This window comes from Propithecus coquereli, unplaced genomic scaffold (genome assembly GCF_000956105.1).
Source record: "Propithecus coquereli isolate 6110/MARCELLA unplaced genomic scaffold, Pcoq_1.0 Scaffold114, whole genome shotgun sequence".
NCBI classification, from domain to species: domain Eukaryota; kingdom Metazoa; phylum Chordata; class Mammalia; order Primates; family Indriidae; genus Propithecus; species Propithecus coquereli.
The window spans coordinates 4101869-4120085 of NW_012135414.1; the positions used below are offsets into that span (position 1 = coordinate 4101869).

At 39.3% G+C, this 18217-nt stretch overlaps 1 protein-coding gene across 2 annotated transcripts in view; it reads right to left on the minus strand.

Moving 5' to 3' along the window:
* Positions 1-9194: 9194 nt before the first annotated feature.
* CHMP5 (charged multivesicular body protein 5) overlaps positions 9195-18217 on the minus strand; it is a 19938-nt gene continuing 10915 nt past the window's right edge. Inside the window, exons 4-8 of one of the 2 annotated variants that reach the window (XM_012656514.1) lie at positions 17974-18067; positions 17774-17845; positions 13948-14056; positions 12010-12122; positions 9195-9902 (exon numbers count right to left, since the gene is read on the minus strand). In XM_012656514.1, coding sequence (XP_012511968.1) covers positions 9852-9902; positions 12010-12122; positions 13948-14056; positions 17774-17845; positions 17974-18067 — 439 coding nt within the window. In that variant the 3' untranslated portion in view covers positions 9195-9851. Of the gene's footprint in view, positions 9903-12009; positions 12123-13947; positions 14223-17773; positions 17846-17973; positions 18068-18217 lie in introns of both variants that reach the window. The other variant, XM_012656521.1, reaches the window with a different exon arrangement.

The window sequence follows — 18217 nt, forward strand, 5'->3', positions numbered from 1 at the left end:
CCCTGACGTCAGACAGATGCGCCAGGCATCGGGCGCAAGGAGGGGGCAAGTAGCTGGAGGTGGCGAGGCTTGCGGGAGGGAGGACTGAGATTTTCGTAATCATTGTGTTTCTCTTTTTGAGATTCGCTGCGCTCTCATGCTGCTATGCCCTTCATGCAACCAGGCCTTCCCTTGTCCCATCCAGGAAAGATTAAAAAGCTGACACCTTTAAAGATCAGAAAAGAGACATCTCTGAGAGCTGCTACCCGTGAGGCTTCAGCTACATAACAAGGCCACTTTTCCTAGCTAAGCTTTTTTTCCCATAACCTGTCTTGCCACTAAAACCTGTTTGTGGCCGTGCTTGGAGCCCACATTCTTTCTGTGACCTCAAAATGTTATATAAGTTTCTGTATTCCCATTGGGGCTTGGGTATTTATTTTGAAGGCTCCCGTGTGTACACATTAAATAAATTTGTATGCCTTTTTTCCTGTTAACCACGTGTGAGGTTTTTTTCAGGGAACCGTGGGGGCGCGGGAGGTGGGGTGTCAAGGGTCTTGGCCCCCACACCCTTTTGTCCTGCCACCCACACAGCTTCAAGTGGTCTTAAGGAGGCAGCTCAGACATCACCTTATTCTTAGAGTAGTTTAGGTTTGGGGTTTTAAAACAAAACAAAACATGGACATCAGAATTCCAGACTAAAAAAACAAACAAAAAACACTAAGGCAATCTGGGGAAACAAGTTTGCAAAACAATAAAGGGCAATACACAAAAGAGCCCTTACAAATCAGTTATTTAATAGGAAATGATAAAACTACATTTAAGAAATGATGACGGTAAAACAAACACAGATGGACACTAAACATGAGGGGGAAAGTTTGGAGTCACAGTTTGTAAGGTACAAAATGTTAAATGAATGTGTGGAATTGTTTTGTTGTTTTACCAATCAGGTTGGATAAAGGACTTCTAAAGGCAATTAATGGGAAAATAAATGGGCAATAATTATGGAAAAGCTTCACTAATATTAAAGAAATGCAGAATTTAAAAATAAGATTTTAGTTCAATTTTTGTTTTGTTTTGGTTTTGCCTGTCATTTCCATAGCCAAGATATCTCTGGCACCTTTAATCTTAGAGATAGCACTTCCTTTCAATGCCTAATCCCACAGACTACAGGAAGTCCATTCTACTGGGTATCTTATCCTGACCCTAACCAAACATATCTGGAAATTCTTTAGGAATACTTTATTATGTTTGAAAAATTGACCAAGAGGTTGCTTGTTCCCAAAGCCAGCTCTTGTGCTTAACACCACTGCTGCTGCTGTGGAATTTTGTGGGACAACTCTTACAGACTCAACTAGCTTCCCTAGAAGGCAAAATGCTTCATACTACTTGGGTCTCAAACATAGATTCAGGAACATCCCTTAATTCCCCAGAGCATAGCCAAGACCAAGGTGTAACATTTAACAAAATTTTAATGAAGGCTTGAGGATTACAAAGGCCAATACAGACAGCAGTTTACAATTGGACATTAAAATTAACCAATCCTAGGAGCCCAAACTCTTGACCACAAGTCTATGCCTAGACCCAGAAATCCTACATGTGGCAGAGCACTGGCTTAATTCTCATCAATGGAAACCTCCGGAATCTTCTTACCAACTCTGTACTATGAACCCAGAGACAAAAAAATCCTTCCCTACCTCCCCATCCAGCCAAGGATTTCCTTAAGTGACTGACAGTGGGAACATTCATTTCCTTCAGGGAGAATTCATACGTTCAGTCCCCCAAGTGTAGCCTCTGTGGCCTAAACAAAGCAATCACAATAATTGACATGATATTTCCCAGAGTCTCACTTATTTAATCTTAACCAGTAACACAAGTGGGGAACTAAAAGTTCAGGAAGTATTGCACCAAGCTCTGTCCGATTCTTTCATACAGTTTCTCCTACACTGAGAAGTAAATCTCTCAGATCACGCTTATATATGGCCCTTGTTGTCATTCAGTTTGTCATTTCTGTGAGAAAATACTCACAGTAAAACACAATTCTTGAGGAATAAATGATAACTTTCAGTTATAGGACAGTTTAAAGGGCAAGTTTAAGAAAATTATCTAATTCTGTAGAACATAGGTCTGCCTGAACTATACCATGACATTTGCATTTGTAAAGTAATTCGCTGATCCAGGCTTCCCTAAGAACACAAAATAGATTTATTCATTCACATATGTTTTAATGTATATTCTGTCTTGGGCATTGCTTTAAGTGCTTGAGGTAAATGGTGAAAGAGACAGACATGGTCCCTTCCTCATGGAGTGCATTTTCTAATGGGGGAGATGAAAACTAGGTATACAAAAAAAGCAATTACAAAATATGTTAGTGTTATAAAATAAGCAGGGTAACAGTGACAGAGACTATCAGAATCTGCTTCAGAAAAGGTAGCTGGACTTTGTTGAAAATGAAAAGAAGCAAGCCATGTGAAGGTTTAGGCAGAGGGAATAGCATATGCAAAGGCCACGAGGCCGGAAAGAGCTTCACGTGTTCAAGTTACTGAAACTTCTTTAGTCAGTGGCTGGGGAAATTGGGGAGGTAGGTAGGGAGAATATCATGCCTTGATAGTGGATTTTATCCCAAGAACAATGGGAGGTTCTTGAAAGGTTCTAAGCACAGAAGTGGTATCTGATGTACACTTAAAAGATTTCTCTTGCTCCCCTGGGAAGAATGATTAGGAGTGGACAGACCAGTTACATTTTTGTATTATACTAATGCAGAAGATGATGATGACCTCGGACTAAAGTGATATAAAATGTGATGGAGAGAAGGGGATAGACCTGAGGTATAATTGAGATATAACCATTGTCCAGCTTTCAAACTTTTTCTAAACCAACAAGTGTGATATCTTATTGTTTTAATTTGCTTTTCTCTGATTACTAATGAGTTTGAACATTTCTTGATGGCCTTTTGGGTTTCCTCTTTTTAAATTGCTTATCCATTAGATGAGTGTGGTAGCGCATGCCCGTAATCCTAGCTAATCAGGAGGCTGAGACAGGAGGATCGCTTGAGCCCAGGAGGTGGAGGCTGCAGTGAACTATGATCATGCCACTGCACTCCAGCCTGGGCAATGGAGTAAGACCCTGTCTCTTAAAAAAAAAAAAAAAGAAAGAGAAAAGAAAAAAAATTGCTTATCCATATTCATTGCCCATTTTTCTGTTGAGGCTGCTCTATTTTTCTTACTGACGGTTTTTTGTATATTATAGATATCAACCCCTTGTCAGTTTCAGACATTTAAATTGTCCTCTCTTCCATTAAGTCTATTAATTTTGTTGTTGAACATAAATCCTTAATTTCGACAGGTCAGCTTACCAAACAAACCTTATTGTCATCTTTAGAAATTATCAGGTGTATCAGTCTGGGTCCTATCAGGAGAGAAGAACCCCATTTGTTGAACAGGAACCACACTTTTTGAACAGGGAAAGTTTTATTTAAAGACTTATTAACTATAACAGGGGACTGGAGTAATAAGGGATTGGCTAGTAAAGACATAAAAAGAGAACTCTAAAAGAATACATGATTAGTACATAAAAGGAGCAGCCACTACCTGCAGGGCTGGGATAAGAATGTGCAAGGAAGAGCCCAGACCAGAGCTGAGGTGCAGACTTCGTTAGAGGATGCGCCTGTGGCTGACTAGGTCACAGATACTCGTCTTCTGGAGTGCTGGTGAAAGCCATTCATGGGGAGGTGTCTCACCAGAGGCACCCTGCTACAAACCACCTGTGGGGAGTACCAGAAGTTTCTGGCTACTGGCCACTATCCACTGCAATAGCCAGACAGTGAAGAAGCCATGTGCACTGCAGGCACCAGATACTGGAGAAGTTACCCGCACCACAGAGGCCTGCCCTGCTGAAACATCAGAAACAAGAAGCAAAAACCCTTTCATCCTGCAATATCTTTCCAGTGCCCTCTACTGACAAAGCTTAATACCTGCCAGCTGGCAAAGGATAAATATTTAAAGGGCCCAAAATCACAGAGCAGGTGAAGAGGATAAATTTAGAACTGAAAAGCAAACTCAGAACTGGCACATTAGAGAACCTACTTATTATTTTTAAAACTTGTAAATAAATGCAAGCAAGCAAGCATTTATCTTCCCTTTCCTATACAAACAGTATCTTTACACAACATATGAAAACCTATGGCAGGTAGTGAAAGCAGTGCTCAGACAGAAATTTATAGCTATAAATACTTATTAAAAAAAGAAGTCCAGATCATGGAATATTATTCATCAATAAAAACAAATGAAGCTAGTGCAGTGGGACACACCTATAGTACCAGCTATGAGAGGCTGAGGCAGGAAGATTACTTGAGTCCAGGAATTTGAGTCCAGCCTGGGTAACATAGTGAGACCCCATCCCTAAAAGCAAACAAACAAAAACCCCAAAATGAGCTATCAAGCAATGAAAAGACGTGGGAAAAACTCAAATGCATATTGCTATGTTAAAGAAGGCAATCTGAAAAGGCTATAAACTATACGATTCCAACTATATGATGTTCTGGAAAAGCTATGGAAACAGTAAAGAGATTAGGGGTTGACAGACGTTAGGGAGGAAAGAGAGATGAACAGACAGAGCACAGAGGATTTTTAGGGCAGTGAAACTATTCTGATGGTACTACAATGGTGGATACATGTCATTATACATTTGTGAAAACCCATAGGATGTACAATATCAAGAGTGACCCCTAATGTAAACTATGAACTTTGAGTGATAATGATATGTCAGTGTAGGTTCATTGATTGTAACAAATGCACCACTATGTTGTAGGAAGTTGATAGTGGGAGAGGTTGTGCATGACATGATAACTCTGTACTTTCCACTCAATTTTGCTGTTAACTTAAAACTTGGAAAAAAAAACTTTATTAGTAAAAAAGAAGAAAAATCTCAAATCAATCGCCTAATTGTCCGGCTTAAAAAACTACAAAAAGAAGAGCAAACTAAACCAAAGCACATAGAAGGAAAGAAATATTAAAAGTTAGACCAGAAATTAGTGGAATAGAAACCAAAAACAATAGAGAAAAAGCAACAAAACAGAGTTCACTAAACAAAAGTGACAAAGTCAACAAACTTTTTTTTTTTTTTTGAGACAGTCTCACTGTGTTGCCTGGGCTAGAGTGCCGTGGCGTCAGCCTAGCTCACAGCAACCTCAGACTCCTGGACTCAAGCAATCCTTCTGCCTCAGCCTCCCGAGTAGCTGGGACTACAGGCATGCGCCACCATGCCTGGCTAATTTTTTCTATATATTTTTAGTTGTCCCGCTAATTTCTATTTTTAGTAGAGACGGGGTCTCGCTCTTGCTCAGGCTGGTTTCGAACTCCTGAGCTCAAACAATCCGCCCGCCTCGGCCTCCCAGAGTGCTAGGATTACAGGCGTGAGCCACCGCGCCCGGCCTCAACAAACTTTTTGATAGAATTACCACCAAAAAAAGAGAGAAGACTCAAATTATTAAAATTGGGGATGAAAGAGGAGGCATTACTACTGACCTTACAGAAATAAAAAGGTCAGTATAACCTATGAACAACTAACTGTATGCCAACAAATTAGATTACTTAGATGCAGTGGACAAATTCCTAGGAAGACAGAAACTTCCAAAACTGACTCAAGAATAAATGGAAAATCTGAATAGACCTATAACAAGTAGAGATTGAATTAGTAATCGAAAACCTTTTCATAAAGAAAAGCCTAGGCCCAGATTGCTTCACTGGTGAATTCTACCAAATGTTCAAAGAAGAATGAACCCCAATCTTTCACAAACTCTTCCATAAACTGAGGAGGAGGGAGAACTTCCCAACTTGTTCCACAGATAAGAATCTTTACTTTAGGGCAATCACTGCCTACCCCTTCACTGCAGAAATCGATGGTAACAGCCCAGAGTGCCTATCCATGAAAACAGGTTCAGACTGATCAGAGGCACCCTAGAGCATCAGTTCTTAACCTTTGCTACCCCTAAGAACTACCTGGAGAGCTTTTAAATATCCAAATGTCCACATTGTATCTAGATCTATGATATCAGAATCTATGGGGATAGGACCCAGGCAACAATATTTTTAAAACTCTCTAGGTGATATAAGAAAATATAAAAGGATACAGATGATAGAAGTGCCAAACTTATACTCTCTATTGGATCATTCCAAATCCTTCTCCACCCCTGCCAAACTCTCAGGACTGACAGATTAAAACCTAAGACCATCTGTACTCAATGGTTAACAAATGAAATACTGACCAGCGAGGTTGTCTGGCGGTAGCTATGGGAATGATGATCAGCTTTGTGGTGCCTGGGTACTTTACTACAGGACTCAACCACTCCACTTTCCTTAAATTCACTGACATTAACGCAGACCATGGCATGTCCTTTGGCTTTTACTCAATACAGGAAGAATTACAGTGACAAAGGAATTAAGGAAACTTCAGGTAGGGAAAACTGTATGAGCAGAGGCAAGGAATCAGGACTGTGTGGTAGATATGGGGGAACTAGAAACAAAGCAATTATTAGAGCATAAAATTGAAAAGTGGGACACGTCATGCAGAGAGGATGCAGAGGAATTATTCAGGATTCTTTTTTTTTTTTTTTCTTTAAGAGATGGGGTCTCACTTTATTGCCCAGGCTGGAGTGTTGTGGCATGATCATAGCTCACTGTAGCCTTGAACTCCTGAGCTGAAGTGATCTTCCCATCTCAGTCTCCTAAGTGGACAGGGCTATAAGTGCATGCCACTACATCCGGCCAATTTTTAAAAAAATTGTTTTGTAAAGATGAAGTCTCACTATGTTGCCTAGGCTGGTCTTGAACTCCTGGCCTCAACCCATTCTCCTACCTTGGCCTCCCAAAGTGTTAGGATTGCAGACGTGAGCCACTATGTCCAGTCTATTCAGGCAAGTGACAGGAACCCAATTCCAACTAGTTTAAGCAGAAAAGGGGATTTACCAGCAGAATCCTCAGACAGCCCACAGAATCAAAGGAAGGGTTGTACAGATCTGGAACTTTCTGGAAACTTCAAGGATCAGAATTCAGAGCTTAGTGCCATGATTCTTTCATTCTGCCTCTCATCTTGGCTCCTCTCTGGCCTCACTCAAAAGCTTCTCATGCTGTCAAAGAGTTAAAAAAAAAAAAAAAGAGCATGGCCTCTGATAGGCACAGCCTACTCACATGGACACTCCCATAGCTTGGAAGAGTAACGGTAGTGCTACTCTAAAATTGGCATTTTCCTAATAATAACCTGGTTTGAATGTGGGAGGCAGTTTCCTAAAAGAAAGACAATGCTGTTCTGAAAAGATTAAGCAATGAACCATTACAGACAGGCAGAGGCCAGGTCATAGGCAGCTTTTTAAGCCCTGCTGGAGATACTAGGGAATCGTTAAAGAATTTAAATCAGATTTGTATTTTACAAAGGTAAGTGTAGCTGTATGTGATGAACGGACTAAAGGAAGTGAAACTATGCACAAGAAGCAAGTCATTTATTCTAAAAGACTTTGTGAGAGATGTCTAGAGGAGAGTTGATAGAGGAAGGAGAGGAAGAGCTGCATTTGAGAAACACTTAGGGGTTAAAAGCAGGGTTTAACGATAATTGTGTAGGGTGAGGCAAAATGTAGGCATCCAGGACAACCCAAGAGCTTGCTGTTCTGAAACATGGGAGGATAATGGTCCCATTAACTGTGACAGAGAAAACAGGAAGCGATTCGGGTCTGGGGAAAGGTGATAGGTTGTCTTGGCCACTTCAATGTGAGGTGCTTGTCAGCTTCTGGAACATTGAAATAATTGTTAGGCAAACAGCTAGATATAAATAATATTTTGAAACTCAGGGGCAAGATCAAGGATAGAAGTATAGATTTGGAAGTCAGCAGTTAAAGCCATGAGAATAGCTGAGATCACTAAATGTAAGTGAGCAGAGAAAGAAGTATGGATGGATTAAAAACCAGAATCCTGAAGAACACTAACATTATAGGGCTGGAGACGAGGATTTCAGAAAAAAGTCGTGGAAGCAATAGTCAGAGGAACAGGAGAACCAAAGAGTATTATTGCAAAAGCCAAGAGAGTAGAGGTTTAGGTAGAATGATTGCTTAACTGGTACCCAATTTGTTAATGCTGCCTAACTTGAGGGCTAAATATCACCCATTAAAACTGGCAGTATATGCATCACTGACAACATTAGCAAGACAAGAAATGAAAGAGAAATGTTTGCTGAGTGAACACCAAGATAATGAGCTTAATTTGGATATGTTAAATTTTAGGTGACAGCATTTAAGTGGAAATGCTCAGAATTTAAAATATGGATAAGAGGTCTAGGCTAGTGACAGTTATTTTGAGTCATTAGTGCACAGGTAATAGTTGAAATCATGGGTGAGATTTCTCAAGGAGAGTATAGATTGAAACTATAATGGAAGAAATATTTAAGGGGCTGAGTGAAGAAGAGGGGTCCATGGAATAGAATAAGTGGCCAGATTAGAAGAAAATCCAGGAGAACTCAGAGAAGCCACGAATGGTTTCAGGAAGGCAATGATGAATAAATATTGAAATGTTTGTTCCCACTGGAAGGCTTCTTGAGAGGGTGAAGTTAGTGGCGATGGGAGAGGGTTAGATACGTGTCTCATCCTCACCTATAATTAAACAGTGAACTCTTAAAGAGAGGAACTGTGATTGCTCTTCGTATCCCCTGGGCTGGTAGAGAGACTTCTACAAAGTGGGTGTTCATAAAAGTTTATTGGTTGGATCTGCAGACACATGAAAGTCTGGTGCACGTGGCACTGTGGGGCACCCAGCCAGGCTAGAGGGGAAACGCTGTTGGCAAGAGGTTGAGGATGGGAGGACAGGATCATTAAACGCCCTGAAATCAGGCAGGAGTTTGAACTTGCTGTAGCATTCCAGGCATCTACCAAGAAAAGAATGAAGCCCCTGCTTTTTTATTATTAATAACCCCTTAATGAGAACAGCACGTTGTAGTTAACAAAGTACTTACGACCATTACCTCAATCATTCCTCACAACAGCTTTGTGAGTTAAGCACAATTTTACTAACAAGGAAACAGAAGTTTAGAGACGTTGAGCAGACCCATCAGTATTTAGTAGATGGTAGACCCAGGGCCCACGCCCAGATTGTTCCTTGCTCTTTTCTCTAGGCTACTGGTTAATTTGGTTTCTGTAGTAGAAATCTTAAGCTGCAGTGATTATTATTGAAATGATATCCTTTTGAAAAATATTTATTGAGTATAAATAAATGTCCTATACATTAAATATCAAGAAATATTCATTATTGATTACAAGTCAGGCTGTAATACTGAGGGAACCATAGAATCAAAATATCTACGCATGATACAGCAGTGATAATTCCATTCCAATATTGGACACAGTAATGATTTGCTCACAAGACACACAAAACTCATCGGAAAAAGGCTATCACTTTAACCGACCTATAATACCACAATAGAAAATGATTTTGAATCAGAATATGAACAGCCCCAATAATTTCATTTTCCTCTTATGAATTTATCACGTCATTTTGATACTGCAGCGTTACACTGTAATAGATTTTAAAGATTCCCATTTCCTTGGTTTTATTTCAAGTGATTATTAATGAATGAAAATAAGTCATACAAAGCCCAAGATACTTTTAAGTAGTTAGTCTTTTGTAAGAGAAAAAGGAACCAAAGTTTAGTACAAAGAAAGCATCTCCCAAGTGACGAGTCTCCTAATGGGGAAAAAAAAAAGAGCACTGTAATTAACCTTTCCTTCAAAGAAAAGAAAGAAACCTAAATCTGTTATGGCAAATTTGGAAAGATAAAATATTTCCCAGTCCCATCATGTATGTTTGTTTTATACGATGTACTTGAATGATGCAAGTCTATGAAGCAGGGATCTGTGGCAATCCAAATTCATCCACCAGAACTCCATCCTGTGAAAAGGAAGCAATGTTTAGTGTCACTATTTTTCACTTGATAAAAAATGACTACAAAATGACTACAAACATTTAGTGGTTAAAACTCATTTCCAAGTATTTAATCAATCGAAACCAAAATCCCATTCATCATATGAGAATGAGCTTTTTCATGAAAGGTGAAGGAGATGATGAATCAGAAAAAGAACTAGAAAGGGTCAAAAGAGCTGTGGTCCTTTGGAGGGTAAGGGAAGAGTGAAAGAGGGAGAAAGAGAAATGCAGGAGTAAACCTGGAAAGGGGAAAAGGTGGCTGAGAGTGTCAAGGAAGAAAGGCTGAGGAGTTAGGCCTTGCCTCCAGATTCTTACTTTCACTCTGATCCCTAATGTGGATGAATACCTTTTTTTTGCCTCCCAAATCCTTGAATGAACAGGGCCCTCGGACAGGCAGTCAATTCCATATCATGCTTTACTACAAAATCATAGGCAGTGATACCACTATCAATCAAAAAACCTTATCTCCACAGCACATTTAACTCAGGAATCTGTGACTTTCTAAAAGTGGAAATAACATAGATGCTTCAGGGACTCGTTACCAGGGAATTGAAAAGATGGGCTATGGTAGTGCTAATAAAAATTATTTCAGATGTGCTGAGAAAAAGCAACTTATGCACCTGGAACCCTGAAGTGGCCAGAGAGATGGAGATGGAATGCATTGGGCAGTAAAGAAAGGTAAGACTCAAGGGAGAAGGGAGGGGTACAACAGAAGAAGATGCACATTCACAGGCCTCCGCTATAAGGGACCTAAGAAATTACCTCTTCCTGCCCTTTGCTCTCTACATTTTACAGGTGGGAAAAACTGATGAGATTCAGAAAGAAGACATGAATTTCTACTTTGCTCAAAGTCACACAGTGAATAAAGGCAGGGCTGGAACTGGCTTCCACTCAAATATTCTGTTTACTATATTGTGCACACTCAATGTGTATGTTGGGAGAAAAGGCAAACTATCAATGTCCAGGAGCAATAGAAAAAAATGACACATTATACCAGGAGCTAAGATGGAATGACTGAGATTTTATAAGCAGTAAAATAATCTATTTATAATAATGACAATCATGTAGATTTGGACAGGGCTTTAAGTTTGCAAAGTCTTTTACATACGAGATCTAATTTGCTTGTCCTAACAATTAGGTGAGATAATTGTAATTATCTGCATTTTACATATGCAAGGAATAGAAAAGCTCAAAACAGCTAAAGGTTTGTCATAGTGCCAAGTGTCCTGATTCTTTTTTTGTTTTGCTGTGTTTTATTACTATCTTTACCATTTTTAAGTGTACGGTTCATTGGTATAAATACATTTACATCCTTTCCCATAACTTCATCTTCCCCCTCCCCCCATCCACTTCCTGGCCTCTGGTAACTACCAATCTACTCTGTATCATCACGACATCCACTTTTTTAGCTCCCACAAATGAGTGAGAACATGCGATATTTGCCTTTCTGTATCTGGCTTAATGACCTCCAGTTCCATCTATGTTGCTGCAAATGCCAAGATTTCACTCTTCATGTGGCTGAATAATATTCCATTGTGTATATATACATTTCCATTATCTGTTCATCCATTAATGGGCACTTAGTTTGATTCCATATTTTGGCTATTGTGTCCTGATTCTTTTACCTTGTCGAATGAGAATCTTTCTACGTTAAGTTTTATACCTAAATTAGTAATCCCTAAGTTAAAAAAAATCCACCCAATAATGAGAGTGTCTGGAGAGTGAGACTTTTACACTGCTGCCCAGCAAGTCTCATGCATGTGTTGCTGGTGTTTTCCCAGGAAATGTCTAAAACCTGTCAATGGCACCCAGTGCTAGCTCACAAAAAGGGTGATTATGTATATTATACAAATTGTTGTTGTATAAAAACATTCCTGAGCCTCAGTGACACTATTTAATGTGCCCAGTTCATCATCCAATGCAGGAATACTGGGCTTTCAAGGGTTCCCAAAATAATAACCACGACTGTCTTTCCTTGTTCTAACTTAAGGCTACCTTTTAGATTCCCAGACTGATGGTCAAGCATAAAACCTTTACCATTTTGCACAGATATATAAACATAAAAAGCTTTCACCTTGTTTTTTGTGTCAGTGGGAACACCTTCTGGAATTGCAGGTGCAGATGCTGCTTCATCCAAGTAGGAACTATCTTCATCAGCCAGGAGCTCATCACCCAATGCATCCAACTCTGAGATTGAAATGTTAACATTTCAAAAAAATATAAGCAAGAAAATTGGCAACTAATGTTAAGAAAGTTAGCCAAATTACTGGCAACAAGATAAAAATTTAAATACAAAGGGAAAGGGATTATTAATTTCTATTTTCAAAATAAAACATGACCACTATAAGAAATTTTGAAGGAGGGCCAGGTATGCTGGCTCATGCCTATAATCCCAGTGTTTTGGGAGGCTGAGGTTGGAGGATGGCTTGAGGCAAGGAGTTCAAGACCAGCCTAGGTGACGTAGTGAGACACCCCTCGCAGACACTCATCTCTACAAAATAATTTAAAAATTAGTTGGGCATGGTGTCACACACCTGTTGCCCTAGCTACTTGTAAGGCTGACGGAGGAGGATTGCTTGAGCCCAGGAGTTCCAGACTGGGTAACAGGGCAAGACTCTGTCTCTAATTTAAAAATAAAAAATAAAAAAGAAGAAATGTTCAAGGAAATGTTATAAAATCTATGAAATACAAAAAGCAAAAATAAAAGTAAAACGAAACAACCATTTCCTCACAGGTTATAAGACCCCAGTATTCCTAAGAAGACTCTAGGGTTATCAGTTGGCCAATTCAAACCAGAAAATTCTCACAGTAACAAATGTAAAAAATTCACTGTTATTTATTGATGGACTTGAAAGAAGGTAGTGAAAGAGGGAATGAGAGTGTTGTACACTGTGTGACTATTATGTGAAATCAGACTCTAAAAATAAGTCTATGGTAAAGTGAGTTGGAAGTAGCCAAAAGGAATGAAAATAGCAGCTAGAGACTCATCAGGGGAAACTCAAGATGGGAAACAGAATAACAAAGAAATGAATGGAAAAAAAAATAAAAGATTCTAGGCAAAAACAGACCATGGAGAGAAAGAAGCAACAGTAACATGACAGGAATCATGTGCTAGAAATCCAGTATGGGGTGATTCTGCCATCTACCCAGTTACTCACGCTAGACACTGACAGCCATCCTTGACACCTCCCACTTCCTCCACATCCGATCATTAAGTGCTATCCAGTCAACCTCCTAAAATTTCTTCAGTCTGCTACTTCTCTCTGTTTCTGCTACCAACACCCTACTCTAGCTGCCACCATTTCTTACGTGACTACAGCAATAGCTTCTAGACTCTTCTCCCTGAGGCTACTCAACAACCCTTCCCATTTTTTCATGCTAACCCCTACTCATCCTTCAGGTCCCATACCTGTCCCCCACTACTAACTAGGTTAGATTCCCCTGCTATGTGCTCCCATGGTACCCCATACTTCTTCCCTATAGTTTGCACTCTAGTAATTAATTACTTAAAGCAAGCAGTTTATATTTCTCCCACTGCTAGAGGAGAAGCTTCATGAATGCAGGGATCATATTTGTTTTCTTCAGTGTTGAATTCCTAGCACCCAGTACAGTGCCTGGCATATAGTAGATGCACACTAAGTATTTGCTAACTACTGTTTCTTAATTTGCTTTGCTGTTCTGCGGGAGAGGACTTCAAGTAGGAAAATAGGGAGAACAAAATCAAAAGGAAAATAAATAGCAGGGAAGGGCCGTGTTGACAACATTTACAGATACAAGCATCAGGTTAGCCTTTGCCTGGACCTTCCTTCAGAGTTTATCCACCCTACTATTGTCGGTGGAGTATGCAATTCTGATGTAGCTGCCTCCCAAGCTCTCTGCCTAGAGACTGTACCCCAAACTAATTTTCAGGGAATCTAGACAGGAATTTTTACTAGCATTTGGCAACAGGTCCCAGGCAGTTGTTACTTTCAGACTCTAAAACTGGATATATGTTGCTTTTCTTATAACTTACCCGCTTCCAGGTCATCTTCATCTAATTCTGGGGTGCCATAACTACGACTCAGTGCTTCTTGGATTTCATTTGCATCTTCCATCATATCTTCTAGCTGGTCTTGTAGATCCTCAATCTGGTCGATTTTCACTTGCTTGTACACCTTTTTCATTTCTTTTACTCCCAGTTTCATAGCATCAACCGTGGTCTTGGTGTCCTTCAATGACTGGATGGTGTAATTGGCTTGTTCCATGTTGAAAGACTGCTGGGCGAGATTGTCTCGCTGCTGCTCATACCTTTTTAGAGTCAATTGAGAATGGTAAATGTGAACCACATAGAAATCCTCAGGAAGAAATGCTAGTTTTAAGGAAGTAATAACATTATTAAAAATGTATCCCTCATGAAATGAAAGAATTTTCTTAAAGAAAAAAACTTAAGGCCGGGCGTGGTGGCTCACGCCTGTAATCCTAGCACTCTGGGAGGCAGAGGCGGGCGGATTGTTCTGAGCTCAGGAGTTCGAGACCAGCCTGAGCAAGAGCGAGACCCCGTCTCTACTAAAAATAGAAAGAAGTTAATCAGACAACTAAAACTATATAGAAAAAATTAGCCGGGCATGGTGGCGCATGCCTGTAGTCCCAGCTACTTGGGAGGCTGAGGCAGTAGGATCGCTTGAGCCCAATAGTTTGAGGTTGCTGTGAGCTAGGCTAATGCCACGGCACTCACTCTAGCCAGGGCAACAGAGTGAGATTGTCTCAAAAAAAATAAAAAAAAATAAAAACAAAGAAGGGTGGAACTGGTGATCTTGCCTTTGATTTTTAGGTGGCTCATGGAAATCAAAAGTCCTACTGCAAGAACAGATGATCATCAGCGCTCTACTATTATAGAAAGTTTTAAATGAAACATTAAATCAAGCAACATCTAAACTTACAACATTTTTTTAGTTAACAGAGAAAAGGAGGTAATTCAGATAAGCGTATTACTCTTCTCAAGTCTGCCAACACTGTGTAGGGAAAGGCAGCAATAGCAGATACAACTGGGTGGTAGAAAAAGTTGTACTGGGCCCGCCCTGGAAGGGGAAATAGAAAGGGACTCGTAATAGGCTTGATATCTGAGAGTAGGCTGGTAAAAAAAAAAAAAAAAATTGACTGAGGGTATAAATCATCTGTTAATGATTTACCAGTGCTTAACTGGGAGACTACTACAAGGCAAGAAAAAATATTAAACCAATCTGAGAAGTGACATAGCATAACAAAGGGCTGCTGGTGTGATGGTTAGGAGGGCAGACTCTGAAGTCAGTTCAAGTTTTGCCACTCCTCAATAAGAAGTAATGTCTCTAAGCTTTAATTTCTTCATTTGTAAAACAGGATTATTAATAGCCATATCCCCAGGGCTACTGTAAGGATTTATTGCAATAATATATGTAAAACACGAAAGACCTAATACTATATATATTCTGCTGTGTTAAAGATATACAGAACAACAATATGCTCTTTATATACCAATATTGCACACAGAGGGGAACAGCACTAATGTTAATAAAGCAGAAAGTCTAAAAAAAAAAAAAAAAAAAGCAGAAAGGCTAAATGAGCATGACTTTTCCTTCAGAATTTCTAAAGCAATGCAAGGCATTTTAAAATTTCTTGCTGGCCCCCGAATTAGAATAGGTTTGTTTTTCCATATACTAGTGAAAAGGGTAGAAAGTAAAATGGAGGAAAAAAAATTTTTTAAAGAAAAATCTTTGCTTTTCTGCATTTCTAAGTGCCAATCTACCACACTGTACACATGTAACACTCTGCTATACAGAGAAGCACTGGCTGAAGCAATAATTATTAATAAAAGAGAGAAGATAACATAGAGTAAGCAGATCATGTCAAGCTTATACTGTACATATCAAGACAAGCCTCCCAAAATCATCTACGAGTAGTATTCTTGGCAATAGACTCTAGAATAGACACAGAAAAAAACTCATCACACAAAGAATTAGTTAGTTCAATTTTATATAAACAAACAAAAGCAATATAAACAAATACAAGCACTAAGTTAAAAAGAATGCTGATGCATTGATGGGCAGAAACTGAAAAGCAAAAACGATAAAAACAGAACTACACACACACCCACATACAAAGGCAAAATAAAAAATGAGAGCTATAAAACAATGAAAATGTTTACAAGTATTTTAGGAAAATAAATCTAACCAAATTCAAAATATATAGCTCAACCAAAAGACACATATACACCATAAGAGTTAAAAAGGCTCTCCACCTGTCATGGTGGCAATCCACTGGAAAAGAATAATCAGGCAGGGAGACAGACAGACAACCATAGGCGAAAGATGGAGAGACACACAAAACTCACAAAGACCAGCTTCTCTTTTGTTCATATTAAAAAGTTCTAATTAAAACACAAGGTACCCTAAAAACAGAAAACAAAATTGCATTTCATTTTATTGCCAAATAATATTACACAAAAAAGACAAGCATACACAGAACGTTTTTCTCAGTGAATCTCCCGGTAGAGCTTACGAAGCTTAACTCCATGTAAGCAGACACTTGTAGAGGATTAGAGATGGCCAAGGACAGTCTAAGGAGAAGCGCTTGAAAAAATAAGAGGGCAGGAATAACTTCACTCTTACTAAAGATCAGCACTGCCAGAGAATACCATTGCAGAGGCACTAAAATGCCTGGTATGAAGTAATTGCTCACCCAACAAAAACTGCTTGAATTGGACAGTACTGCTTTATCTCCTTTAATACCCTCTCATTCATCAACCACCAAATACTTTCTGAGTGCCAACTATGGCCAGGCATTGTTCTGGGCACTGGGGATACAACAGTTTACAAAATCAAGTCCCTGTCCTCCAGGAAACAGACATTCTAGTGAGGGGGTAAAAAGCACCACTGTATATGCAGAAAGGAAGCCTCTTTCCTCTGATCAGTCACCACTCACTCCATCCGTCTTCTCTGCTTGCCACCTGAGCTGTTCACCTGATAGTTGAGAGCATCCAAGCTCTTAGGGCTCACCTGCCTGGCCAAAACCCAAGCCCAAGAAGAAATGCTAATTTTAAGGAGCTAATGACACTATTAAAAATCTAAAGAGAATTACTAGAAAAGGGAACCAACTCAATGCCAGGAATTGTGTTAAGCACTTTACACACATCTTCATTTAATACTTGTGACTATCCCAGGAGACAGGCAGCAACATCACTATTTTACAATTGAGGAAACAGACTAAAACTCATTAAGTGAGTTAGAGGTAACTACTGGATGTATTGTGTGTTAGATACACTAGCTCATTTATTTCATCCTCATAATACAGATGCTCCTTTACTTATGATGGAGTTACATCCCAATAAACCCATCATAAGTTGAAAATATCGTAAGTAGAAAATGCATTTAATATACCTAACCTACTGAACATCATAGCTTAGCCTAGCCTACCTAAAACATGCTCAGAACACTGACATTACAAAGCCTATTTTATAATAAAGTGTTGACTATCTCATGCAATTTATTGAATACTATACTGGAAGTGAAAAGCAGAATGGTCATACAGGTACTGGAAGTATGATTTCTACTAAATGCATATTGCTTTCACATCATCGTAAAGTTGAAAAATCCTAAGTTGAACCATTGTAAGTTGGAGATCATCTGTGCCTGTTTGTGGTATCAGGATCCTTGCATCAACAATAAGGACACTGAGACCTTTGATACCCTCCCAAGGTTATTCTACTAGTAAATGGCAGGCCCGAGAGTCAATCCCTCTTCTGTGTTCTTCTCATCACACACTCATTCATTTGGATTCTTTCAAAAACTAGTGCATGTTCTTGCAGAAACTGGTATATATCTCACCTCAATCTGGTCAATTTTCACTTGCTTGTATGCCTTTTTCATTTCTTTTACTCCCAGTTTCATAGCATCAACCTAAAAAAAGGTAGAAGAAAACAGAATATCTTAAGAAGTCATGTTGGTTAAGCTGTTTTTTAAAAACCATGGGAAAAGAGCATAAGAGTAAAAGAAAAAAATGATAGGAAAAGGTGCTTTAGGAGTACCGTGGTCTTGGTGTCCTTCAATGACTGGATGGTGTAATTGGCTTGTTCCATGTTGAAAGACTGCTGGGCGAGATTGTCTCGCTGCTGCTCATACCTTTTTAGAGTCAATTGAGAATGGTAAATGTGAACCACATAGAAATCCTCAGGAAGAAATGCTAGTTTTAAGGAAGTAATAACATTATTAAAAATGTATCCCTCATGAAATGAAAGAATTTTCTTAAAGAAAAAAACTTAAGGCCGGGCG